The sequence below is a fragment of the Equus caballus genome, chromosome 10 (genome assembly GCF_041296265.1).
Source record: "Equus caballus isolate H_3958 breed thoroughbred chromosome 10, TB-T2T, whole genome shotgun sequence".
NCBI lineage: Eukaryota > Metazoa > Chordata > Mammalia > Perissodactyla > Equidae > Equus > Equus caballus.
Window position 1 is genome coordinate 65,822,553 of NC_091693.1, and position 25,814 is coordinate 65,848,366.

The 25,814-nt window shown below is 47.6% G+C and overlaps 1 protein-coding gene and 1 long non-coding RNA gene across 6 annotated transcripts in view; both read left to right on the forward strand.

The window, feature by feature from the left end:
• The first annotated feature begins 243 nt into the window (after nucleotides 1–243).
• FOXO3 (forkhead box O3) overlaps nucleotides 244–25,814 on the forward strand; it is a 120,881-nt gene continuing 95,310 nt past the window's right edge. The window contains exons 1-2 of one of the 5 annotated variants that reach the window (XM_070225339.1): nucleotides 244–349; nucleotides 3,130–3,870. In XM_070225339.1, the coding sequence (XP_070081440.1) occupies nucleotides 3,253–3,870 (618 nt within the window). In that variant the 5' untranslated portion in view covers nucleotides 244–349; nucleotides 3,130–3,252. Of the gene's footprint in view, nucleotides 350–1,597; nucleotides 2,065–2,860; nucleotides 3,002–3,129; nucleotides 3,871–4,086; nucleotides 4,192–25,814 lie in introns of those variants that run through there. The other 4 variants (XM_070225337.1, XR_011422587.1, XM_023650882.2 and 1 more) reach the window with 4 other exon arrangements.
• Nucleotides 7,604–8,274, forward strand: LOC138915997 (uncharacterized). The gene is made up of 2 exons (XR_011422588.1): nucleotides 7,604–7,731; nucleotides 8,053–8,274. It is a non-coding gene; the product is annotated as an uncharacterized lncRNA (long non-coding RNA).

The window sequence follows — 25,814 nt, forward strand, 5'->3', positions numbered from 1 at the left end:
GGCGGCCCCACGCGCCCGCCACTCGGCGCTGCTGCCAGCACTACATTCCATTTAAAAATAACACCCACGTGCGCTGGTAAACAAGCGCGCGCGCCTGCCGGGGCCGCGCGCCCGGGGCGAGCGTGTGCGGCGCGCGCCCGCCCTCCTCCCGCACGTGTCTGCCGGCTCCCCCGCGCCGCCCCCGCGCGGCTCAGTCTCCGCCCCCCGGCGGCCCGCGCTCCGCCCCCAGCCCCGAGCCAGGCCGCTCCCGGGCCCTAGCGCCCCCGGTCCCACCAGGCGCGCCCTGTAGAGTGCTCTCCAACTTTCCACCCCCGACGCCACCTCCTCGCGGCGGGACCCATCACCCCAGGTCTGCTCCCTCCTTCCTCTCCCCGGGTCCTCTCACGTCCCCCTCCTTTTAACTCTTCCTCCGTCCGCTCGCCAAGGATTGGCTTCTGGTTCGCCCTCTCTTTTTCTCCACTCCTCCCTCCCCTCCTTCTTTCCTTAGAATTTTACTCGATTGTTTATTATTTGCAGGGGGGGCGGGGGCGGGGGGCGGAGAGGGGCGTCTGCGGCCTGGAGACTGACGGCTGCGGCCAGTCAGCTCGCGGCGTGGCTTGACGAGTAAGCGGCGCAGCGAATGGCGACGCGGCGCAGCGCTCCCGGGTCACGCGCGTGTGGATACAATGACATCATCTGTTTGTACGCGTCGAACTAGCTTGGTGCAGGGGCGGGGCCTCGCGTCACTTGAGTGACGGGCCCTGCGGAAAGCCCGGAGCCTGGAATCGGCTGGGTGGGCGGACTCCTGCGTACATTGGGTTGGACCTTTCTGCGTATCGGGTTGTTGCGGAGAGCGCTCTAGACTGTAAGATTAATCTCCAATGACTTAGAAGGATTTAAGAGAAAAAAAGATAATTCGTGAACCAAAGTGGATAGACTTTTGGTGTGCATGTCGCATGTTGCGCATTCTTCGTGCACAAATGGACGATTTGGGCACTGGTCGTCGGATAAGGACTTGTGAAGAGGTTTTGCTAAACCTAAAGGAGTATCTCTTTTTTAAAAAGTCAAAAATGCATAATTAGCCGCTTTGCTGTCATTTACAAGTTAGAACCAAATTACTTCCCATACACAATTGTTCAAAATCTGTTCAGGCGTTTAGGAATGGGGAATAATTTGCTTTTCTCTCCTAAGTTGGTTACACTTCTCCCTTCGTTTGCATGAATTTCATGAAAATTGAACACGCTTGCGGTCGAGCGTCCTGGGTAAGAGACTCAGTGCAGACCTTCTGGTGCCTGATCAAATCTGAGGGCATCAGTTTATGCAAGTCCTGTAGGCACCAACATCTTCGCTTGTCGGTATTTCCACGCTGAGGTGACACCATCTGCGGTCAGCATCTTATCTCGGGTGTTACCTGGTATCGGGTTCTAATGGGGAACCGGACACCAGGGCAGGCCCAGAGCCTGGCGAGCGGACGCGCGTGCCGGGGACCCCCTGTGCCAGGCGCCCTGCCCGGAGTCAGCGAAGCCACGCGACTGCGCTCGTGGAGTGTTTGGGGCTCTGCGCTCCCCCTCCCTCTTCTGCTGGGCCAGCGCCGCGCTTTGTTGTCGTTGAGGCTCGCGGGAGGGAGGAGGAGCCCGGCGGGGACGGCCGCGGGAGCCCGCCGAGTCCCGGCCCGCGGCGCGCGCCCTGACACCCACGCCCGCAGCCCCGCGGAGCCGGGTCGCGCAGGCGCGCGCGCGATCGCACACACACATGCACTCACACACACACGCAGAGCACACCCGGGCTCGCCGCCCAGCCCTCCCCCTGGGCGGGGACCCGCCCGCCCGCCGTCAGCCTAGGTTGAGGCACCCTGCGTGTGTCTATAACTTTGTGCTGCTGCCGCGGCCGCCCTGCTCGTGGAAGGGAGGAGGAGGAATGTGGAAAGCGGCGGCGCGCAGGCTGGCAGGCGGTTCCTCCGGCGGGCTGCGGCGGCGGCCGGAGCACCTCTCCTTCGCCGAGGTTGCGCGCCCCCTCCTCGCCGTGCCCCGGGCCCGCGCGGGATTGTGCGTCCTCCCCCCTCGTCCCTGAAGGGAAGGAACCGAGGTAGGCGCCGGAGCTGTGCAGCGGGGCGGCCGCCTTCCCGGTGACTCCGGATCTGCTTTCGAGCTGGGCCAGGCGCTTCCCTTTTCCCTCCCCGTGACTCGGTGTGCGCGCCCCCCTTTCTCTCCCGCTAGTGTTTTTAAAGGACTTGAGTGAAGGGGGAAAAACTGTCAAGATGGCAGCAGCGGGAGCAAGGAGGTGATGAACGTGCTGGTCCGGGTTTTCTGGCGGCGCGGGAGACTTGGCGCTCCCCGACCTGTTGGAAGATTTATGTTTCGACTTGCCCCCCTCCCCCCGTTCTTTACAGGGAAGCGGGTGGAGGGCACAACGTCCGCGAGAAAATAAACCACACGGAACCCCAAAGTGGCCGTTACTGCTCGGCTCGACCCTTTGCAAACACCCGCCGAGCTGCCCGCCCGCCTTCTTCCCGTCTTTCTTTTTTCTGCAAGTGACAAGGGCCCATCTGCGCGCGGATCCACGTTCGCCCTCCCGGCCCGCGGGCCAAGAGGGGAGAAGGCAGCTGCCCGCGTCGTCCCCGGGCTGGGGGCCCTCCGCCGGGAGGGGAGGTGGCAGGGCTGGGGATGGGGAGAAGAGCCGAAGACGCCACAGACTTTGGCGGTGGCGCCGCGGGAAGCACTTGAGCGGGCCCGAGCGAAACATAAACAAACGCACGCCCGCCCGGGCTCGGGCTCCGACCGCAGCTCGGCTGCGCCAGCTCCGGCCGCTGCCCGATTTAAAGGCGCGGCCCGTGCCCCTCCCCCTCCCCGCCCCTCCCCCTGCCTCCCCGCCCAGCCACCTAGCCCTGGGGAGACCTGCAGCTCGGGCGGCGGCGGGGGAGGGGGCTGCCCCGTGCGAGCCCGTCGATTCGCTCGCGTCTCCCCCGCGGCCTGGCCAGGGGGCGGTGTCTGCGGCGCCAGGTTCGCGGGACGCACGTCTCCAGGTCCGCCTGCTCCTGGGAGGCGGGCGCGGTGCAGGCGGCAGCGGCGGCGGCGGGCGAGGACTCGCCGAGGACTGGGCTCCGGCCCGGGATAACCAACTCTCCTTCTCTCTTCTCTTGTGCTTCCCCAGGCGGCGGCGGCGGCGCCCAGGAGCCCGAGCCTTCGCGGCGCCCCCGTCCCTCCCCCGCCGCACCCCGCCCCGGCGCGAGAGGAGAGCGCGAGAGCCCGAGCCGCGGGCGGGCGGGCGGCGAAGATGGCAGAGGCGCCGGCCTCCCCGGCCCCGCTCTCTCCGCTCGAAGTGGAGCTGGACCCGGAGTTCGAGCCCCAGAGCCGGCCGCGCTCCTGTACGTGGCCCCTGCAGAGGCCAGAGCTCCAGGGGAGCCCGGCCAAGCCCTCGGGGGAGGCGGCCGCCGACTCCATGATCCCCGAGGAGGAGGACGATGAAGACGACGAGGACGGTGGTGGTAGGGCCGGCTCGGCCATGGCGATCAGCGGCGGCGGGAGCGGCACGCTGGGCTCCGGGCTGCTCCTTGAGGAGTCGGCTCGGCTGCTGGCTCCCGGAGGGCAGGACCTCGGGTCCGGGCCAGCCCCCGCGGCGGGCGCGCTGAGCGGGGGGACGCAGACGCCGTTGCAGCCTCAGCAGTCACTGCCACCGCCGCAGCCGGGGACGGCGGGGGGTTCCGGGCAGCCGAGGAAATGCTCGTCGCGGCGGAACGCCTGGGGGAACCTGTCCTACGCCGACCTGATCACTCGCGCCATCGAGAGCTCCCCGGACAAACGGCTCACTCTGTCCCAGATCTACGAGTGGATGGTGCGTTGCGTGCCCTACTTCAAGGATAAGGGCGACAGCAACAGCTCTGCCGGCTGGAAGGTGCGTACCCTCCTCGGGCGGGCGGCCGGACCCGCCGGGCCTCCTGCGCAGTGCGAGACGCGCCTTTGAGTCCTCGGAGCGCGCCTGCGGGCGCCGGGAGAGGGGTTGGCGCGGAGAGCTACGGCGGGGAGGCTTTGGGGGTTCTGTGTGACCCTCGGAGGAGGGCACCCTGGGGACGGCCGCGGAGGGGTGGGGCGGATAGGAAGCTCCCGGGGAAGCCTCGGGCATGGCCAGGTGAGGAGAGGGGGCATGGGACGCCGGCGAGGGAAGGACAGACGGTCAGGAGTGCATTTGCTGGATTCCCGGGACAGCGCGGAGAAGGTAGGTCCGCGGCCAACTTTGGAGTAGAATTCACCGTAGTGGGGGCGCTGCGGGTGGAGCGAGGGGACGTGGGGGAGTGTTTGGGACTCGGTGCCCGGGGGAGGGGTTGGGTTTGTGGTTTCCAGTCGGTCGCAGGAGCTTGGTGCGTTGTCAGTAGCTGGGTGAGAACCCTTGGGTCCAAGTTTCGGGCTTGTGGGTGTTAACTCCCACAGGCACATCGATCCCATTAGAGAAAGCAGTGGTTGCAAACCTTTCCCTGGCCGGCTATCTTTCCTTGCTTGTGTCTACACCTCTGTTCCTCAGAGATGTCTCTCCAGTAAATCTGCCCCCAGTAGCTTCTCTGCTGTCCTGGGGCCTGGAACGGGCCAGCCCTGTCACCTCAACGCGGACTGGCCGCACCTGCTGCTCCCGCTGAGGCCTGGACTCCGGAGTTGTTGGGGGGGGCGGGGGGAGGTCCAGGTGTGGAGGTTGGGCCTGGAGCTTCACCTTGGCTCGTGGGAGGGAGGTTTGGTGGCAGGGCTGGGCCGTAATGGCTTCTGCCTATTAGTGAACCTGAAGAGAGGCGCTCTCCTGCTCCTTTTCAGCCTCTTGGGGTCCTAGACACGTGGTAGGGAGAGAGGTGTGGAAAGGCTATGATGTAATGACTTTCTGCAGTTGGACAGCCAAAGAGATTAACTCCTGTGCCCCTGCTGGGCTGCTGATACCCGGTTGTTTCGCTCTTCCTGGCACCTCATCCTCCTGGCCCCTTCCCCCAAGATAGGGATGTGGCAGTACCAAGCGTCCTGCGTGTTGCGCGGGTGGAGATGCATATCGCTTGTCAGTTGCTTCTATTTGCAAGTTAGGGTTTTTTTTTTTTTTTTTAATTAAAGAGGTGGTTGCTTCTTACTTCTGTCCCTTGTCTTTGGAGAGCCCTGTATCTTCCTGGGTTCCAGTATGTGTATAAAATAAGAACCATTTAATCTTAGTGGAGAATTGAAGCACTGGAAAGGAGCCTGTATATAAAAAGGCTAAAGAATGTAGTGTATTGACTACTTTTTAAAAACCTTGCAAACACAGTGCCTGTTTTTTATTTTTATTTTTTATGGCTAGCATTGGAGAGGCCTTGTTTAGGTATTTTAAAAGCAAGATGTAGTTTGATACTATTCCACAAATCTGTCTTATTTCCTTTAACAAATGCTGACATGATAAATCTTATATTTGATTTAACTTTATTGCTCTGCAAAGGAATGCCAGTTGTGTGATCTGAGGGCTGTTTCCAGAAACGGGTGACAATTGGTTTCGTTTCAAAGCCGTGATACTGTGATGCCTTTTAAAACCGAGTTTGCAAATGGATAGCAAGGGTTAATTGCAGTGTGCTGTGTCAGGAAAGGGTGAGTTTACAGGATCTAAGAAGATGGACTTGGGGATTTGGAATATTTTTCAAATTTCTCACACTTGAAATTTTTGTACGTTTTGAATTTGGTGCAGAGAAACTGTTAAAAGTTAGCTAACTTTTAACTTAGTTAAAAAGTTAACATGGGAAGAGGAGTCACCTTTCCTGTGATTTTTGAGATAGCAAAAGTAACTTAATTCTAGAAATATTATTTCTCGCTATTGCGTTTATAGTTAAAGATAGTAACAGTTTAACAGCACTTGATTTTTTTGAAGATTTATGTGAGAAAGAGGTATTACCAAAAGTAGCCATGAACTGAGACTGGGGTCGTTATGTTTTCATATAGCTTGCAGAACTTGCAATAGAGATTTTGGGCCTAGGCATAGACTTTGTGGTTTTATGTCCTAACCAATTTTTGTCTCATGGTTTCTTTTTTCCTTCTCTGCTATCTCATCTCTCTCTAACTAAAATCCTATGAAATATTATAAATTGAAACTCTCCAATCTTAGTATGTTCAGTACAGGGCACACTTTTATGATTACTTTTACTTTAAAATTTTACACCAGTTCTATTGCTGAGTATCACATGGCAACTAATCCTTAAAGGCTATAAGGATGTAATTTAGTTATAAAGTTTTTGTAAGATGACCTTCATCAAAAGATGCAGCCATGCAGGAACTTCCAAATCTTTGATGATGGAGAAGGCCCTTTGAAACTGAGGCTGGTTTCATATTTCGATTATGACTTATAGCCAACCTTTTTTGTGCTTGTGGTTCAGTGGGGGTGGAAGAAGAGGAAAACGGGAGAGGTCAGGAGCTAATTGTGACCCATTTCCACGCGTCCGAGTTTCAGGAGTTGATTCCTATCATGATTAGTCATTCTGGAAGCCTGCATGTGCATTTAAACCACACTACTTTCATTCTGAGTTATGCATTAGGGTTGTTAATTTCTAAAAATGTCTAGAATTCAGGTTAACGTCTCGTAGTCATGTATGCACATAGACATAGTATGCAAGCTCTAGGCCTTCCTTTCCTTTTTAGCTTTTTGGGCCATTGCATTACGAGATCCTGTAACCAGAATTATCATGTTCAGATCATAGAATGAAAGAATTAGAAAAGAAACCCTTGAGGTCAGAATTGAGACCAGTGGTTCAAAGCCCTGGTTGCATATTGGAATCATCTGGGAGTTCTTAAAAAATACCAATATCCGGAAAGTCTGATTTAATTGGGCTGGTGTGTGGCTTAGCATTACTTGTTTTTTTTTTTTAAGTTTCTCAGGTGATTCTAATGTACAGCTGGGGTGAGGTTTGCTGATCTCAGTCATGCTCGTTATTTTATAGGTAAGGACCTGATTCTTCAAGTTAATGACTTCTAAGATCACACAGCTAGTTAGCAGAGAGAGAATTAGTAGCCACGGTTCTAGAAATCTTTGGTCTTCATCACACTGTTTTCCTCTTGAAATTGATCTTTTTAAAAAGGTCATTTGGTAAGTAACAAGCAATCTTACATAAGTAGAAGTTGCTTTCCTGAAAAGCAGATTTCCCTCTCAATCTAAAAACATCTTGGTTATTATTTTAGCATCGGAAAGAGAGAGGAATATTGATGCGGACCCACTGAGTGTATGTTTGCGTCGCTGTCCGGTGCCTTTCAGTGTTGGTCCTTAGGAACCATGAAGTGATCAAGGTGGCAAAAAAGATAGCATTTTAACAGGAGAGGGAAGCTCTCGGTTAACGTAACGTTTGTCAGCGGCAGCCTGTGCCAGGAGAAAGGTGATGGCCATCTTACAGGTTCCTTTACCTCAGGCATTCAAGTAGAAAGGAATAATCAGATGTGGTTAAGAGGGGAAAAGGTTACATTTCCTTTAGTTCACGTTAAGCTTACTTGCACTGCACCCATAACTGAACTGGTGGGTTCTCTGGGAGGACCTTTAGGACAACAGGGCTTACCTGGTCAGCCCTGTTTATCTCTGACTCTCCTACACACAGCTGCCTTTCCCGGGGTCGGGGCCCGATCATGTTAGGCAGCCATTAGTTTCTGTGGTGGTTCCCACAATTTTGCAGATGTAGATGCCGTGTGACAGCTTCTGCTGCTGCTGCTGCAGAGGAGAGTTCTTCAAGAGCCTGAGTCTTCCTTCATGTGAGAAGGTGTCCTCTTATGGCTTCTTCCTGAGGTAAAAAGCTGAGGGCTGACCTGCCGCATAACGCTTGTTTGTGTCCTCACTGTTCTGCCTCTTTAGATGAATGTATCCAGTGCCTTTTCAACAGGCTGTATTAGGAAATGTTATTTTAACTGCCACTTTGATGTTTAAAAATATTTTTTAAAATTTCAAAATGGCCAAGTCATAATAATTCCACGTTGGCTTGTAATTTTGACCTCAGTCACCTTTTGGAGTAACTCAGCGAAGGGGCTGCTTTTGGTGCTGGGTGAGGAGGAATCTGTCTTCTGCCTGGCCCGTGTTGCCGAAATGCTGTTTTGTAATTTCCTTTGGCAGTACTGTCTTCGTCAGTGATTCTCAGCTAAGGAACTTCCTCTTCCTACAGCAGCGGTACGCTAGGGGGACTGTTTTTCCTCTTTTTCAAAGCTGTGTCATCGACCTATGAAGTGAAGAAATTGGCCCTTTTAGACTTTGATCTCTGAGCCCCATGGAGCAAAGAGACTCTTTAAAAAAGAAGCTAAGTGTTTGTTTTGATATGTTTATCTCCTTCTTCGAAAATGAAATGAAACTATGCAGACTTATTTTTAGGAGGTTTTAGGAGGGTTCTATTTTAAGAGAATGACACCATGGAAGAACATCTTGTAGTTAAACTTTTTAATACTCTACTTGTGTGATTCTTCCTTAAAACCTGCAAGAAATTTTTATGTGGAAAATTATTGAAGAGGCCTTGTCCCACTAAGAAATCATTGACTTGGCCTGGAAAAAGTTTTGCAGACACCGTCCATCCAAAGATCTTGATAGAAATGCAAAGATAAGACTATTTAGGTCTGTGCATTCTGACGAGGTACCCCACTTCCCCATTTCTGATCAGATTCCAGATTCCCGGGGCTGGAGAGAATATGGAATTTATTTTGCTTTCGTACCTGCTCATTTTTCCTACAAGGAACAGACTTGATCCTATTCTTGACTCCTTGTTTTTCTCCTCACCTTTTCCTGTATCACAAATTGAGGAGTCCCCAAGAGCCGCTTTGGCTCTTTGCTGCTGTAGAAGGAGCTGGGGGTGATATATATATGGGTGGGTTAGTATCAGTGGATGTTACAGCTGGTGTACAGTAAGTAAAAGATTAGAAAGAGAAAACCCTTTTACCCATTTCCATCACATACTGTTTCATTCATTCAAGAAATATTTGTCAAAGGCATACTGTGTGCAGGGTGTTCTGCCGGGCCCTGGGGATGTCTTCGCAGCACAAGGCAGATAAGGTTCCAGTTCACGGGAGTTCACGTTCTATTGGAGGAAGACGGAAAATAAACATGCAAATCTGTGTTCTGCGAACTTGTCCCTGGTGTCCATTTTCTTTGCCTTTTTTTCATGTTTGTACTTCTGCTTTCCTCAGGCCTTCAGCTCTCTGCAGAGAAGTTCCTGGCAAATCTCAAACTGCCAGTTTGAGCTCTGGCTTGAAGCTGGCCTTTAATTCCCTGCCCGTCATTTTCAGCTTGCTTTGGAGCTGCAAGGCCACTGTAACATGGCTCCTGTAGTTTGGGTCTGTTTGGGCGAAAGCTGAGGCTGTCCCAAGTCTGACTGGATTAGGGCCCACCTGTGGCCCTGGACTGGTCTGAAGTCCCTGCTTCTGTCTTGTGGGGCCTCCCTCCGGCGTCGATGAGCTTTGGGACAACTAACTCATCCGCGTTGCTTTTTGCCTCAAATTAGGAACTAAAAGAGATCTTAAAGATCATGCAACGACTTCCTTTTACAGGTGAGGGCACAGGCCAGGAGCATGAGTGACTAGCTCAGGGACACGCAGCCAGCAGAGATGGAGTTAAGAGTGTGTCCGCATGAGCCCAGGGCACCGCTGTTCTGTAGTCTGCTGCTAACCATTGTGGTTTCACAGCTGTTCCTGTCTGTGCCTCCATTTCTGCAAACTCTTTCTTCATTTGCTCTCCTCTGCTCCCCTCCCCCTCCTCGAGGCTGGCTCACACTAGAGTAGCTGTGTTTCTCTTTGCATTCTCCGTCAGCGCTCAGCTCACTTCACCTTGCTGAAAAAGCCTTCTGTCTCAACCCCACCCTACCCTGCCCACCCTCTCGCTCCTGCCTGTTTCTTTTGTCATTTTTCTGTGACTCTGTATTTCCAAGTACAGCCTCAGAAGCACCGGGGAATGTGTCTACCGAACAAATAAAGAGTTTCTGATACTTGGAGCTGCTTTTTGGATCATTACGTCCTCAGCCCATGAAGATAGCTTTGTTCTGGGACTCTGATACTGAAAGATCATGATGTGACTCAGGAGCATGGTGACGTCATGCGTAGAGTCTTTTGGATACTTGTAGCAACAAAAGTGGCATACATCTATGACCTCCGAGGGTTGATTTTGATAGGATGTAGTGTAACGATGAAAGGATGCTCTCTATCGAAGGCATCTCTTGCAGTGTCTTGTTTCCCAGTGTAGAAGTTCTTGAAAACTTCATTAGTGCCAGTCACCACCCATCACTGAAGTTGAAGGACACCTGATCTTGGAATGACCTTCCATTAAGAGAGAGTTGAAGTCAAGTCTGCCCTCTGTGTGTGTACCCCACTTTATGCAGCATGAATATGCACTGTCAGGAAAGAGTCACTGTGGGGTTGTTCAGCCTAAAATTTATTTACCCACTTCTTATAGGAGCAAAGCTGTTGTGTACCACTAAGTTGTCCCTAATGTTCTGCATTTTGGGACAGAAGTCTCAGATATACTCGAAGTTTTATATCCGTGGATTGGAAAATAGAAATCACACGTGAAGGAAGAAGAGCTAGCAAGCAGTGTTTGAGATGGATCTTTCCAGGGCCCGTCTGCTGCTCTTCTGAGTTCGAGTTTTCTAAATAGGACCCCACTTCCAACTGCATCAGTACCCAGACAGACTCAGCATCTTTAACCATTTTATTCTTGACCAGACAACTTCCGTTTCTCAGTATTGCAGCTTCCCCACTCGGAAGAAGTGCAGTAGCAGGTATCTGCAGAATATTGTGATGGATCACTCCTTTCTGATAAAACACTAGTGTGTGATTGGAGTGTGTTTCAAGCCCAGCTTTTCTAGAACGTGCGTCTTCCGCTTTTCACTCGAGCTTTTTTTGGTGAGGTTTTAATCTTGAGACTTTTTCTCTGCAGTGCATCAGTTACTGTTATGAGATAACATGACAAAGTGAAATGGACTCACTTCTCTGATGGCCTGTGATCCTTCCAGTAATTTGCTGCTCCAGTAATTGCTTCTGGTGAAGAAGCCAGGGGGTCGTCTGGGGCTCACCATGCCTGGGTGTCCAAAGGCACCCGAGTCCTGCTGTGGAGAGGTGAGCGCAGAGCAAGTACAGCTTATGGCCCACTTGTGGGGGCAAGGCCGCCAATGCAGGAAGTGACCCCTGCCCCAGACAAATGGAATGCATTAGCTTTCCTTTGGGGTAAACCAATAATAAATCCAACAGAGATGCCTTTGGCAGTTTTCAGTATGTGTTTTGTAATTTCTTATCATCTTCTTTGAAGAAGTGTGTGTGTGAGTCCACATCATATTTTTCCTTGTGTTTTAGATGTCTAGTGAAATTAATAACTTGGCTCTTGAAACGATCGAGAAGTTATTTTAAAAACAGAGCCAGCAGAGGGAGTACACAAGTCTTTAAGCTGAACTCAAGTATTTTTTTCTCACATAGCTAAAATAATACCTTATTAAAAACAAAAAAGAGCTCTGATATTTAGTGCTTCCGTGTAGGCTGATGTCATCATTAGAAAAGGGTAATTTGGGGGAGGGGTGGTTAAAAACGTAAGGTAACTTTTTTAAAGGAAGCCTTGTTCTTCTAAGATCCATGGTCCACTTTCCATCCCTGAACAGTTAATGAAAGCACTTTAACCTGAAAGATGTCCTCCCCTGCCTTTCATCTTTTTGCTCCTCCACTCCTGATAATATATGTGAATGTTCGTCTGTACCTAATACCAAACTTGTCAGAATGTGTCAAGTGTCTGGATCAGTGGAATGTTCTGTGTTTCAGTGCTGTTTTGATTGGGACTTTTGATATTTTCCAAGACTTCACAGTTTCCCATGGATGAGAGAAAGACAAAAGCTACATTATTTGCAATTCAGATGTAGTAGTCATGGATCCACTGGAGATTATAACTTTGAAATTTTTCATAGTTCTGTGATGCTATAATTTGTCATCTCCCTCTGCTTTGCCCCCTGTTTTGGTGGTCATGGTTTATTTTAATTTGCGAGCTGTAGTGGGTCGAATGGTATCCCTCTGAAATTCATATCCACCTGGAACTAACCTCGGATGTAAGCTTATTTGAAAATAGTGCCTTTCTAGGTGTAACTACTTAAATTTAAAATTAGGTCATTAAAATTAGGATTAGGATGGCCCCTAAATCCAATGCCTGGTGTCTGTGTAAGGAAAGCAGAGGACGTACCAAAGGCAGAGACAGCTGCGTGAAGACCAGGCAAAGATTGGAACGAGGCAGTTACAAGCCAAGGAGCACCAGGGATTGCCGGGAGCCACCAGAAGCTAGGAAGTGACAAGGAAGAATCGTCCCCTAGAGCCTTCAGAGGGAGCATGGCCATGCTGACACCTTGATTTTGGATTTCTAGCCTCCAGAACTATGAGAGAATAAATTTTTGTTGTTGTGGTAATTTGTTATGGTGGCCCTAGGAAACAAACAGGTGCAAGGGGATGGAAGGGAAGGATAGGCAGGGTTACAGATAAAGGAGAAGAATCAAAAGGGTTAATTTTATGTATTATTGAGATACAGTTGACACATAACATTGTTCGTTTCAGGTGTACAACATAAAGATTCAGTTTCTGTATATGTTGCACAGTGATCACCACAATAAGTCTAGTTAACGTCCATCACCACACATAGTTACAATTTTTTTTCTTGTATCGAGAACTTTGAAGATCTCTCTTAGCAACTTTCAAACATGCAATACGGTATTATCAACTAAAGCCAGCATGCGGTACATTACATCTCCAGGACTGACTGACTTTATAATTGGCAGTTTGTACCTTTTGGCCCCCTTCACTCATTTTGCCCTCCCCCTCCCCCCCCAAAAAAAGGTTTTATTTAGTTAAAATTAAAATGTTGATCATTCATAGGCTACTTTCTGGTAATTTAAGTTTCTTCTTTCTGCATCCTGCTATAAGGGACAGAAAGAAGGCACAGATTCCCCTTGATTTCCCAGTTAGAATTACTGGAACTTATTCCTCCGTTGCGTTTCTATTAGTGTGTTTCCTGGGTCCCCTCTCCTTCCGCCCCCCCCCCCACCCCCACCCTCTCTGACTGAATTTCTACTACTTGGACTATTTCATGAAGCTGGTGGAAGGGCCGTGTTGTGGAGTGTGGGCTTGAGGTTTACACTGAGGCCATGAGGTCTGGCTGAGAGCTTTGCTCTAGAACAGTCAGTCTTTGGAGGGGAAAGAGGAGCCTAGGGTTCTCAGTGGAAGGATACTCTGGAAGAGGAATCCTCTCTTCTCTGTCCTTGTTAGGGCTTGAGAAGGTGGAGCCCCGTCAGGTTCGTCGTCATCCACAATGGTCGTAAGGCCAATTCAGAATCTCTTGTGGAGTCTCCTCAGCTCCTCCTGTGCTGGGTTCAAGGCCTTTCAAAGTCTCTCGCACCTGAGGCTTCAGGCTCACGTCTCCTCTCTATACATTTATGTCCAGAAACTCAGCCATCCTGATAAAGTGTACAACATAGAGTGGTTGTCCTCACAGACGTAGCGGCTGATATTTTCTAGGTACCTAGTAGGTGTTTGGGTTGTACTGTTCTGAAGTACTTAAGAATCAGAGTTGCATCTGTTTATTCTCATATTTCAAAATTCTATTTTGGGGGAGGGGAGCCAGGGTTATATTGGAGACACAGTTTGGTTTTCACAATAAAAAGTGTCTACACAAGACTTTCTCAGGCCTAGTTATAATAATTATTATCATAATAGTAGCTCTGATTTAGTGAGCACCTACTCTGTGCCCAATGCCCAGCTACGTTTTTGACATCTGATATTGATCCTACAAGACAGGCATTTAAATGTAAATCCCAATTTAAAGACGAGGAAATGGTTCAAAGAAGTTTAAAGTAACTTGTTTGGGATCAAACCCAGGTTTCTTTGACTCTGGAGCTTTTTTCTTTTCCACTATGGTCTCCTGCCTTCTGGATTTCAGCGGGTACTTTGGGTGAGGGGGAGGGTTACAACAATAAATTAAATAGGTGCCAGTTTATTTATTTTTAAAATTTTTTTGGAGGAGGATTGAGTTTTTTTAATTAAGGTATAATTAACATGCAACGTTAGTTTCAGCTATACAACATATTGATTCGATATTTATATATATTGTGAATGATCACCACAGTAAGTCCAGTTAACATCTGTCATCACACGTAGTTACAGAATTTTTTTTCATATGTATGAGAACTTTTAAGATTTACTCTCTCGGTGACTTTCATGTATGCAATACAGTGTTATTAAGTATGTCACGATGCTGTGCATTACTCCCCCATGACTTATTTATTTTATTGCTGCAAGTCTGTACCTTTTAAAAATAGCTGCCTTTTAAAAAGTTGCTACTGTGTGCCGCATTTATATATGTTGCCACTAATCCTCGGGTTAATACTTCAGAATACTGTGTCCAACGTTTATCTTCCGAGTGGTGGCTGACTCAGGGTAGCTGACACCTCTCCGTGTGTTGATGGAGGAGTGGACTTGGACCCAGGGTGGAGGCTCCTTCCTTTGATTTTGCATAAGCTAATAACTTAAGAATCGAGTTCAGTGCCTGGGGCTTTTAGTGGGAGAGTAGTGGCTTGAGAATTCTGTCCGAACCTGTTGGTTTGGTGATTCTCATTTCTGTCTGGTCACTGCCTTGTGTGACCGTGGTTTACTATGGGTCAGATACTAGGTGTACCATTTAGAACTCACAGAGTGATGCATGTAGAAATCCTTTGGGTTGGGCTATTATCCCTGAGAAATGTCTGCCTTGAGAGAACAGAAGATCCGTGCTTCTATGGGCTTCAGGTAGTGAGATGAATGGAGACACCACCACCAAGAAAAATGGATTTCAGGAAAAAAAAAAAAAAAAAACATTTACAAGAAGTTCCTGGCAGAAGTTTGGCTGCCGAATCAGAGCTCATAATTAAAGGTATTAAAAATATTTTGTGAAGTGGTTGACTCTTTGCAATGCAGTTCCTAACGGGTTTGAAGGCAGACTGCCAAGACAGAAACAGAAAATGTTGCATAATGCAAGTTGCTGGCCAGGTTAAAGTGTTTATCTCTACTGAAGAGCTTAGTGCTTTTGTCTTCAAGGTAAAAATATGTATGAATAGAACCTAAAACGATCGTTTTAATTGGCCATAGGAATGCAGTATCCATTTGCCCTAAGATAAAATGTGGCTAGCAGAATGCTGATCCCATGTGTGTTGGGAAAAATGTCAGAACTCTCAGTTTCATAGTAAAGATCGGTGAGTAGTGTCTGGATGGTGTCCAGAAGATAGACTGAAACCCTGTGATAAAAGTGGAGCAGGCAGAAGGATTCTGCCTGATAAGTGAGTACAGCCAGAGTACATTTGGGGGTGGGGCTGGAGGCAGTTGAAATAGAAGGTGGCAGTGGCCACAGTGGACTTTTAAAGGTACAAGTCTGGGTATAAACCTGAAGTTTAAGGTGGGCATAAAATCATATCCAATAGAGCTTGTCATATATCTCCTTGAAAACTGATACTACATTAAAAAGATCAAGTGGGTACTTAAGTCGTTAATTCACGTAATTCAAATCTCAAAACTGCTTTTTTCCTGAAGTGTCCTAATAATTGATTTTAAAAATGATATTTCTTTCATCGTAAATTATCTAGGTAATTGCCTTGATTCCGCATTTCATGTTAAGCTCAGCTGGATGATCGTTCAAGCCTTCTGCTCACCTTCTTCTCCTTTCTCTCTTTTTTTTAAATTTTCATTTTATTTAATATTTTTTAAAAACTTTATATAACTTAATTTTCTTATAAAACTGTAGTGATTTTGTAAAGTAAAATACTTTCTCTAGATCTCTCCATTAGCAGTTTTCATGTTGGTAGATTCCTAAAAAAAATTCTACCTAATTAAAAAAAAATTGTACCTCATTTAAAACTCAGTGTTGCTGTGGATCTTGGCGAGTTTCTGCCTTCCCTGGTAGTTGTCCTGGGGCTTCCTGCCAGCATTCATTTCCAAATCAGGGACTTGTTAATTTCACTCTCATCCATTGGCATCTTGGTCTGTATTGGGTAACATTTTTTTCCCCCCAGTTGGTAGAATGAGAAGGAACTTACCTTTATTCACTAGTTATTTTTCAGTATAGTCTCATTAACAGCATTAATTTGCTATATATAAATATACCCATCATGCACATAAACAGTGGCCCACAGACTAAATTGTAAGCAAGATAATTTTTTTAAAGTAAACATTGAACTTTGAGCCCAAGTATTCTTCTGAATTTCTTTTTTGTTTCTTTAAAGATTTTATTTTTCCTTTTTCTCCCAAATCCCCCCAGTACGTTGTTGTGTATTTTTAGTTGTGGGTCCTTCTAGTTGTGGCATGTGGGATGTCACCTCAGCATGGCCTGATGAGCAGTGCCACATCCGTGCTCTGGATTTGAACCGGTGAAACCCTGGGCCGCCGAAGCATAGCACACAAACTTAACCACTCGGCCAAGGGGCCGGCCCCTCTTCTGAATTTCTTTAAAAGAATCATGACCAGATAGATCAGGTGTCTTATTTATGTAGTGCTGAGAACCCTCGAATGGGTATAAGAAAATATTGTGGGTCTGATTATTTTGAAGTTATCTTCAAGCTGATCCGGGTGTGAGTGTGGTTGCTTCGGCACGCTTGGGCTCTTCAGCTCCCGTTAGATAGCTTCCTGGGTGAGCTAGTATATGGAAATTCGTGGCCTAAATCAGGCCTTCTGTCTCCAACCCTGTCCAATAAAGGTAAGCTTACAGCCTTCTGTTTGAATAGATGCATGTCCTCCGCTGCGCTGAATTATCTAAATCAGTCCTGTTTAGTCTCCTCCCTTTGCAAGAAAGATCCTTATTTCAGGCGGAAAGTCTAGGTGATCTGCGGCATATTTTAGACTTTCCCGCATGCAACCTTCCTGTCAGTTGCTACGGTGAAATCTGGCAGTTGCCCGTTGGCATCATTTGGTAGATGCTCTTTGGGAGGAGGAGAAGGTTTGTTCTGATGGTTTCACAGTGAATGCTGTGACTTAGTTTGTGGGCAGTGAGTACTGAAGAAGTGCAGTACCATGCGTTAAATTAGGAAAGCTAACTTGTGGTGCTAGTGCAAACTACTATCTTCTAAGTTAATTTTGAAATAATTACTTAACAAATGAATTTTTTTTAATCAAAAATGACAATTCTCCTTTTTGGGATGCAGCCTTATCCACATCTGAGTTTTCTAATCAAATCAAGCACTGATGAATCGGTTTTAACTGTTAACACAGTGGAAATCCATCTGAATTTTTCTCTCTGGTTCCCGGTGTTGGCCCTGTCAATGTGAGCAGAGATAATTGTCACCTGACGTCTATTTGTGTTACCTGCCCTGAGATTTCCCTCCTTTGTCCGTCGACCACCAACATTGCGTTCTTCTTACTGGTCTGTTTTGTGTTCATCATTCTGCCTTAAAGAGGATCATAAAGCTTTCACACATTTTTTTCCAGCTTGTTACCTCATCCATCTGTGCTAGTCAAGAAGGAAGAGAAGAAAATAGCTCTATCTTGGTTTTATCATCTGCATCACATGATTTTTCGACTTTGAAAACTCATTTGTCAGTTTGGTTACTGGGAAGATAATTTCAGTTACTGGATACTCTGAGAGTTGCTTCTTCAATCTCCTCCCTCTTGCCTCATTAAAAAAAAAAATTAATGTTACTCAGCGATAAATTTTGTTTTTCTGGCACATGATTTCAAAGTTGAACTTTCAGATGATTTATTTGTGAGCAGTTAAAGCTCTTGCCTCAAGTGCCTAGTTATTAACTCTTCTGGAAAAAAAAAAAATAGCACACCTTGTTAGAAGAGTTTCCTGATACGACCTTCGGACTGTTACCGAGTCTTTGGCAAATGTGGGCACTTCCTTGATCAGGTAGCCATTTCTGACTTTTGAACCTGAGACAGCCAACGTTGGGTTGATCCTTTGCTCAGTCTCAGAGTCCAAGAGCCTCAGTTCTGCCTGTTGTTGAGGCTCCCAGCTGCTCTCCCATTCTTTTCTCTCTCTGTTTATGTCATTAGACATTATTTACAGGGGGCTTACTTCTCTCTTTCCCATCCACCTGTTAGTATCTCTCTGTGACCTTTTTCTTACATCAGTGCTTTTCAACCTTGGCTGCATTTGGGAATCAAACCCGGGAGCTTTGAAAAACACCCATGTTTAGGTCCCATCCTAAAACAATTAGGTTGGAATCTCTAGGTGTGGGCCTGGGCGTCTGTATTCTTTCAAGCTTCTGGGTAGTTACGATGTACAGTTAGGGCTGAGAGCCGTTGTCTTAAGAGAAATGAGAGAGATTTTGGCTGTGGAAGTTATCAACTATTTTAGTATTGACTTTTAGACCTATTTCCACCCTCTCCTCCGTAGGAAGATTACCAGTTGGAGTTTGCCCCCTGGAAGCTCCATATAAAAGGGAGTGTTGTCAAGTTGGCTTCTAAGACAAGGGCGTTATTGCTTAACGAACTCTGGGTAACTAGAATCTCCTCCTCTACTTTCTTTCGTATAAGTGAATGTGGTTTCTTTAAAGTTTCCAACTCTCAGTTGTTTTTCTAGTCTCCCCTGGACCCTAGTTAACTTATTTCTGAAGTTTTCAGGAATTCGTAAGAAAAGGTGGTGCTATTTCAAGTCATTGCATGAGACTTGAAAACTGAGACACATAGCTTACTCTCCCTCTTTTGTGCAGCCTATTCGGATACACTGCAGGGGGTTCTACTGTATTCTGATGCATCAAACTAGTGGTTCTCGAAGTGTGGTCTTCCGATCCGCAGCATCAGCATCACCTGAGTACCTGCTGGAAGTGCAGGTTCGTGGTCTCACCCCAGACTTACGAATCAGAAACTCTGGACCCAGTAATCTGCGTCGTAACAAGGCCTCCAGGTGATTCTGCTGCGAGCTGAAGTTTGCTACATTTCAACCGATACCACCACGAGATGGCTGTTCATCTTTTCCAATGCTTGTCAGGATTCTGAAACCAAGATGGTATGAGAATTTTGATTTCTGACTCCTCATCTGTCACCAGAGAAATTTCGGACTTAGCAATGACTCACTGCAGTGGTTCCCAGAGACCTAGCCCCTGGCGTATTGTAGGTTTCCCACAGATCCTTGTGCGGTGTAGCCTTCTGTACGGAGCAAGGGCACCCACCTCCCTCCTGGATAACAGTAAGGAAGGATGTGCTCAGGTGCAGAGTAAGCCGCGTGTTCATCCTAGTGCCTGTCTTGTGTTTAGGTTGGTTTCTTGTTGTTTTGTGAACTTTTCCCCTTACTTGTTTGTTTTGGACTTTTGGGAATGTTCCTAGCTTTAAGGCCAGCATCAGAGACGGGAGTAGTCTCCCTGACTCACCCACAGACGGACATGGGACGTGTGGGAGAAAGATAAGATTAAAATGTGCTGGGTGTAATCAGGGTGCGAGGGGGAGTGGAGTGAAGGGGACAGTGATGCAGCTTTCGTGGTGAGGTCAGAGCGGGGCGGTGGTGATGGCGTCCCTCTTGGCTCCGAGTCGTAAAAGGTGCACGGCCTCTCCCACCACACGGGGAAGCCAGGGAAAGATCAAAACAAGCTGTTGCTGCTGGTCAGTCTCTTTGGAGTCTGCCGTCCATTAAGCAGGGCCCCATGATCAGCCGTATCAAACATAGCTGATGGCTTTAGGAATATAAATAGTGCAGAGAACAGTGGGTTGGCCAGGACTTGGAAGTTCATTTCAGAACCTCTTAGCAGCTGCTTCAGAATGTTGCTTGAGATTCATAAATACTCTTCTATCTGCCACATAAAAAAGATAAAATGGGGCTAGCCTGGTGGCGGAGTGGTTAAGTTTGTGCACTCCGTTTCAGGGTCCCCAGATTCACGGGTTCATATCCTCGGCGTGGACCTACATACCACTCATTAAGCCATGCTGTGGTGGCATCCCATATACAAATAGAGGAAGGTTGGCAACAGATGTTAGCTCAGGGCCAATCTTCCTCACACACACACAAAAAAAACCCCCAAAAGACCAGGATTAGTTTGGATTACAAATTCTCCTGCTGTGTTAGTGGCATACCTTTTCTTACATGAAGCCCCCTCTGAGATGACACAGTGTGGGTGCCAGGCTTCAGAGAGGCAGTCATCTGGGGTTTCTTCTCAGGAATGGGGAGGGAAGTCACTTTCCTCAGAGGGTTTGTGCAGTGGTGGGGACAGCTGCACTGAGAGATTTCTGCCTGGGGCCGGGGTTTGGAGGAGAGTCCTAAATATTGTGCCATTAACGCTGTAAGCAGCATTCGCACCTGGCCTCCAGGAGACAGCACAGGGCTTTGAAGATCAGAAGTCAGTCAGGAGCAGCTTATGGGAACGTGGTGTGCTTGGGCCATTGAGATGCTTCCTGAAGCTGCCACCGCTCACAGATGAAATGTGTAAACACGTGTCAGTTCACTGTCATTTTGGTTTTCCAAAAGGATGGGCTGCTGCTGCTTGCGTATTTTGGGGACAGGGAGAGGGAGGTATCTTGGAAAAAAAATCTGGCATTAAGGATGCCTTTCCAGAGGAGTAAAAAGCCTTAAGGAACAATCAGGCTCTTATGAAGAAGCATGCCTGGCAGCAAGCAGTCTAGAAGACTTGGCTCCCAGTGCAAGGATCAGAGGGATCTGAGGCCTTGGCTCCTATGGCCTGGATCCGAAGATGGTAACAAGAGACACCTGTCTCTTGAAATCCCTCTTGATTTGATATCCTTGAAATCCCCTCTAGGAGGCTGGAGAGGAGGCCTTCGGTGTTGAAAAGAAGGTCCTGTCCCCAACTTCTACATAACACTGAATTGTAATTGAGGTTGGAAAGCTTTTATCCCCTCCCCCCAAAAAGGGCAAAAAACCCATTCTATCTTCAGTCTGCATTGGTGTGAATAGGTGTGATGTGTGCGGTCTGAGGTTTACTCATCGTTTTCACGTCTGTAACTAAAAGCTCCTGTTAATCGCGCATTTATTATGATCCAGACCGTGCTAAGAGCTTTGTGCATATTAGCTCTTCCTCTTTACAGATGAGGAAACTGAGGTACAGGATGGTTAAGTGACATGGCCAAGGCCACACAGGTGGTAAGTGACAGAGGGGGGATACCTGCATCAGTATGTCTCAGCTTTGACTAAATAAACTCCAATATCAATAATTTATCCAAGCTTTGGGGATCTTGATTTTATAATACTGTCTGAGACCTCACTGGGCTGTTCCTTCCTATCACATCTCTCATTTTGGTTTAAAAGAAGAGAAAGGAGGGGAGTTCGCATGATCTTCTGTTAAAATTAAGACATGTTCTACCTGGCTTGTCGCTCTTTCAGAACCCACGAAGAGCAGACTTGAGTGTTAGGCTGTAGAAAGCATTCGCATTGAGCAGAAAAGGCTTTTTAAGACTTGCCCTCCTGTGAAGTGTAATTATCCTCAGGGATGGGACTCTCCAAACTGCCTGTTTCCTCCAGGCTGCAAAGCAGATGTAAGTGATATTCCAAGAAGGGTGACCTGAGTCGTATTCTGCAGATTCGGAAATGAGACACAGAGGTGCTGTCACTCTGAACCGCGTCTAAACTTCCCTGTGGTCAGTGCTTTCCCTCTCGCCCTCTGCCCCTGGAGGTGGGAGTGGCCGCATCGTGCACCACCACTTGGTGAACAGCCACCTTGTGCTTGGCTTGGCTTCAGAAGCTAGTCGGACATTTGGTCTAGCTTTCATCCTTTCCTTTGAATCTGCTTCGCACTTTAAGGCCCAGAACATTGTGTGTGATGGTTTAGGATGGTGAACTGAAGTGAACCGATGTTGAATGATGGAAGCGTCAAGAGAAAGAGGCCATGTTGTGAAGGATGTGGGTGATTACTTGATTGGCATGCGTGACGGCCCAGTAAAAATACCTTGGCAGGAGCTGGAGGGTCATAGTTGTGTGATTTGTGATGAAATATTAGGGGCAACGATTGGGTTTAGGATGGTTAAGCCATTATGTAATTTCTTCAAAGAACGTTATCAAAGTACATACTCTCAGTTAAATGCCATCATTAGTGAGAATATTCTATAATTAAAATGCAAACAGTTTTCTTTCAGTCTTGGTCATGGAACCATCGGGACACTTTGGGGAGGAAAGTGAACCATAGCAGTTCTTATTCTGGAAGGAAAAAGAGGAAAGCACAGTTATTATGTGATTCTGGAATAGTAAAAAAGTAATAATGGTCTGTGTTTTGGTAGTGTCTTCCAAGGAGTTGAGAATTATGAATAAGTTTTGCTTTGTCAAAGTGGGAGAGGTATTCTGTCTGTAAACTAAATCTCCCGAAGTCCCCAGTGTTTGCGGGGCAAAGGAATGAGAGGAAAGAAATAGGACGCTGTAGGTGCCATCTTTCCCCCATTATCACGCTGTCATGAAAAATGATTTGCGACTTGCTGCCAAGGCTTTCTTAAAAGAACTTACTTGGTTGTCTGGTGTTTCTCATCTGCATGAAAAACAAAGTGTCTCCATTTTTTCTGAGATTAAAGCTTTCTCAATACTTTAAAATATAGGCTGCACACTCTCTAAGAGAAAGCCCTAAAAACAATGTAGGCTATTTTTGGAATATTATATGAATAGTTTTAACTATCATCTAGGGACTGAATATTTCCCTTGTACTCTTAACCCCTACAGAAAAAAGGGAGAAATCAACCTTCTTTCTTTGTTGGTTTGGCACAGGTCACTTATTCACTAGCCACTTCAGCAAGTGCCTACCAGCTGCTTTTAGATTAAGTATAGAGATCATCCAAAACGTCTTGCTTTCCAGATGTGGGCAGCAGGCCCAGCAGCCTTGTGACTTGTCCTAGAACTCGTGGTGAGTGGAAGTGAAGGTGAAGCCTGTGTTACAAAGTCTGAGATTCTGAGCCGGAGTTCTAGTTGTTAGAACTCAAAAACATCTCTTCTCAGTCATCGACTAATAATATTTTTAAAAGAGGTTGGGCTTTTTTAAATGAAAATTTTGCGTTCTGTGTGTAAACAGAGTGGTCCTAAAAGACCTAAAAGAAAATAAGCGAGCTGTTTGTAAGATCATGGGTTTATCTTGTTTAACTTAATAGCTTTTAGTTAGGTTTTCGTTATGTAGGTGGTGAGTGACTTTGCTAGAGGTGAGTGACTTTGCTAGAAGTGGTTAAGGAGTGGGGTTATTTCTTATTTGAGGAGACAGTTTTCAAGGCAGCCTTTTGTATTTTGTTTTCCCTTGCTTGCTGTAGATAAAGATGGGCAAGCCAAATCTGACCCAGAAGAAACAGTGCAGTCGGTCAGTCCACCCGCACTCCATGATTCACCACCTACGTTAGGTGTAACTGGCCCCACAGCTGCCAGCCCAGTACTCCTGACGCCTGGGAGCTGGACCACCTTCTCGGCAGCTCCACTTTATGTACCTGTAGTTCCCCTTCCATCTCATCTGGGCCCTGTTTCCTGAGGGATTTTCTAGGAGAAGGACTCATCTGAGAAACAAATTAATGCTAAATTGATGATGGAACCTCTGTGTTCTGGAACTGAATGCCCTGGATGTCATCTGATTTATCCCTCTATTTTCTGGATGAGGAAATGAAGGACGAGAGACATAAAGGGGCTTCCTGAAGGCACACAGCGAGGCCCCTCTTAGTCGTGAACTGGCTCCGTGGTCCCCACCACTCGTATGGTGGACACCCTGCCCGGCTGTCTCGTGAGAGTCTGAGAACATGCCGGTCCCTGCCTGGACACGCTCCTCACTTCAGACACCACTGCGTTATTCTCCAGGGAGGAACAAGGCTTTTTGTTTCCCTGTGGCCAGTGTGGAGGCATTCTGTGGAAATGTACCTGTGGGAGACTTCCTCAGGCGGCCGAGATGCTGCCTTATAAGCCTCCAGACCTTGAAGATTGCCTGGTGGCAGCCCATTAATCTGGAATGATGGGGCCTGAGCATTCTAAGTGGTTGTAACTTTGAGGGTTGTGACTGTGGGAAAGAGTTATACTCCATGTAATGTTTCCAAGAGTTAGTTACTCTGTGCCAGAGGAGTGGGCACAGTTAGCTGGATCAATGGCTTTAACTGGCAGCAGTTTGCTGCAAGAGAAATTCACAGTTCCACCAGTCTTAATGATGGGCAGCCCATATGTTAAACACTGTTTGGCAGACTTGATATATTTTATTGGGAATTAAGTCCCCAGAGCAGCTTTCTGTGACTATTAAAGTCTGATTGATAATGCTGGGCTCTTTTGTAGACATTGGAGAAGTTTGGTAGCGTTGGGAGTGAGCAATTTCTTTAGCTTTGGCACTGAGAGCAAAAGTGCCACTTCTGGTCACTTTTAACATTACCAGGAGATTTTGGTCTCGACACTGATTATTGAAAGGTTTGTGGTAAACGGGATTTCTAGTGCTCTGGTGAATTAATCTATATGTGTTTTCAAGGGGAACTGAGAATACAGCAAATTATCTGAATGAAACTCCTGAGAGTCAAGTTTTCTTGGTCACACAAATGGTTGGAAGTTCTGGTCCCTCAGCAGTGGGTTGGTGGCAGTGGTGCTAGATTCTGTAGCCTGGGCCATGGTCTAGGCCTAACCCCAGGGCTCACATGACACGGTCATTTGGGGACAGGGCATGAGAATGTGCTGGCTGGGCCGCAGCCATGATTATTCATTCATCTGCTTTCATTGAGCCCACGGGGTGATGGGTGGCGGACCGAGATGGATGCAGAAGAGGGCACTGCCTTTGATGAGCTTGCAGTGTAGTGGGTGACAGGGAGGTGTACACAGAAAGTTGCAGCATTTCTTGGGAGCCTACTGAGGAAGGCCCCTGTGGCCCAGAGTCTGTTTTGTCTGGAAAGAAGGGAAGGCTTGCTGAGCTGTGCATCCTGGTGTGCATTTCTGCCCATCTTTCATTATTTTCACGTCTGATAATGAAATTTCTGACAGTGCAATGTGTTGTTGCAGTTCATTTTCTTTTGATAAAAGTATTATAGTAATCAAAGAATTCCTTGCAGAACTTTTGCAACCCTCAAGGAAAAGTGATAAAACACAGACCCCGCTTGATAGATTGCAGGGTACGGGGAGGAGGGAGTCGTCCTTCCTTTGGCTTTGGCTTTGCGATTTGTTTGTGTAACGGTGCAAGAGTCCTGAGTCTGCTTTTTGTAAAGGAGATAACTTGGCTCATCCCTAACTCGCAGAGTGGTGGGTGAATTAATGAGTGGAAGGCACGTAATAATATGTGGCACTTATGTAGTCTTTTGATGATTTCACCTAGAATCGTGCCATCTGGAAACTTGCGTTTACTAGGACGCAGAGCCAATTTTGGATGATACTGGGTCCAATGTGTATTTAAAGCGGTTTAGATCTTCATTTGGCTAAAACCTAGGAGCTTGCAGACTAATAGAATAATAATAATGCTGGCTTTTCCTAAGGAGCCCTGAATCACCTCAGAAGCACTCTAATGGGAGCTAGGAGGCAGGGGTGGTGTTCTATTTCCTAGTGATTAAATTGAAATATGGTAGCCCGCACAGGGTCCCAGAGCAGTCCCTTTTGAAACGAGAAGTTGAATTCATGATCTGTGGCTTTGGCTCTTGCTTTGCTACCAAGCATTGCCGTCTGCAAAGTCCCCAAGCCATGAAGAATCTCTGCCGTCTGTTTTCTCAGCTCCTGGGTGTCAGAGGTTTCCCACCTGGAGCTTAAGTTGCGCCGAAGGTGCCTAAATCTAAGCCCGACAGATCTCAAAGCGGGTCGGGGCTCACAGGCCCCTTGGCCTGGGGCCCAGCTGCTGACTGTGGAGTTTGGAGCCCATTTGTCTGTGGCTCCGTCCCCCTCCAGGAGGGCCCTGTGCGCTTCCTCAGCACCTCACAGAGTGAGGCTGGGCTCTTTTTCCCAGGTCAGCTGAGTGCCTCTGCAAGGTGTGCCCCTTGCTTTCCTCCAGTGTCGAGATGCCTTTTACC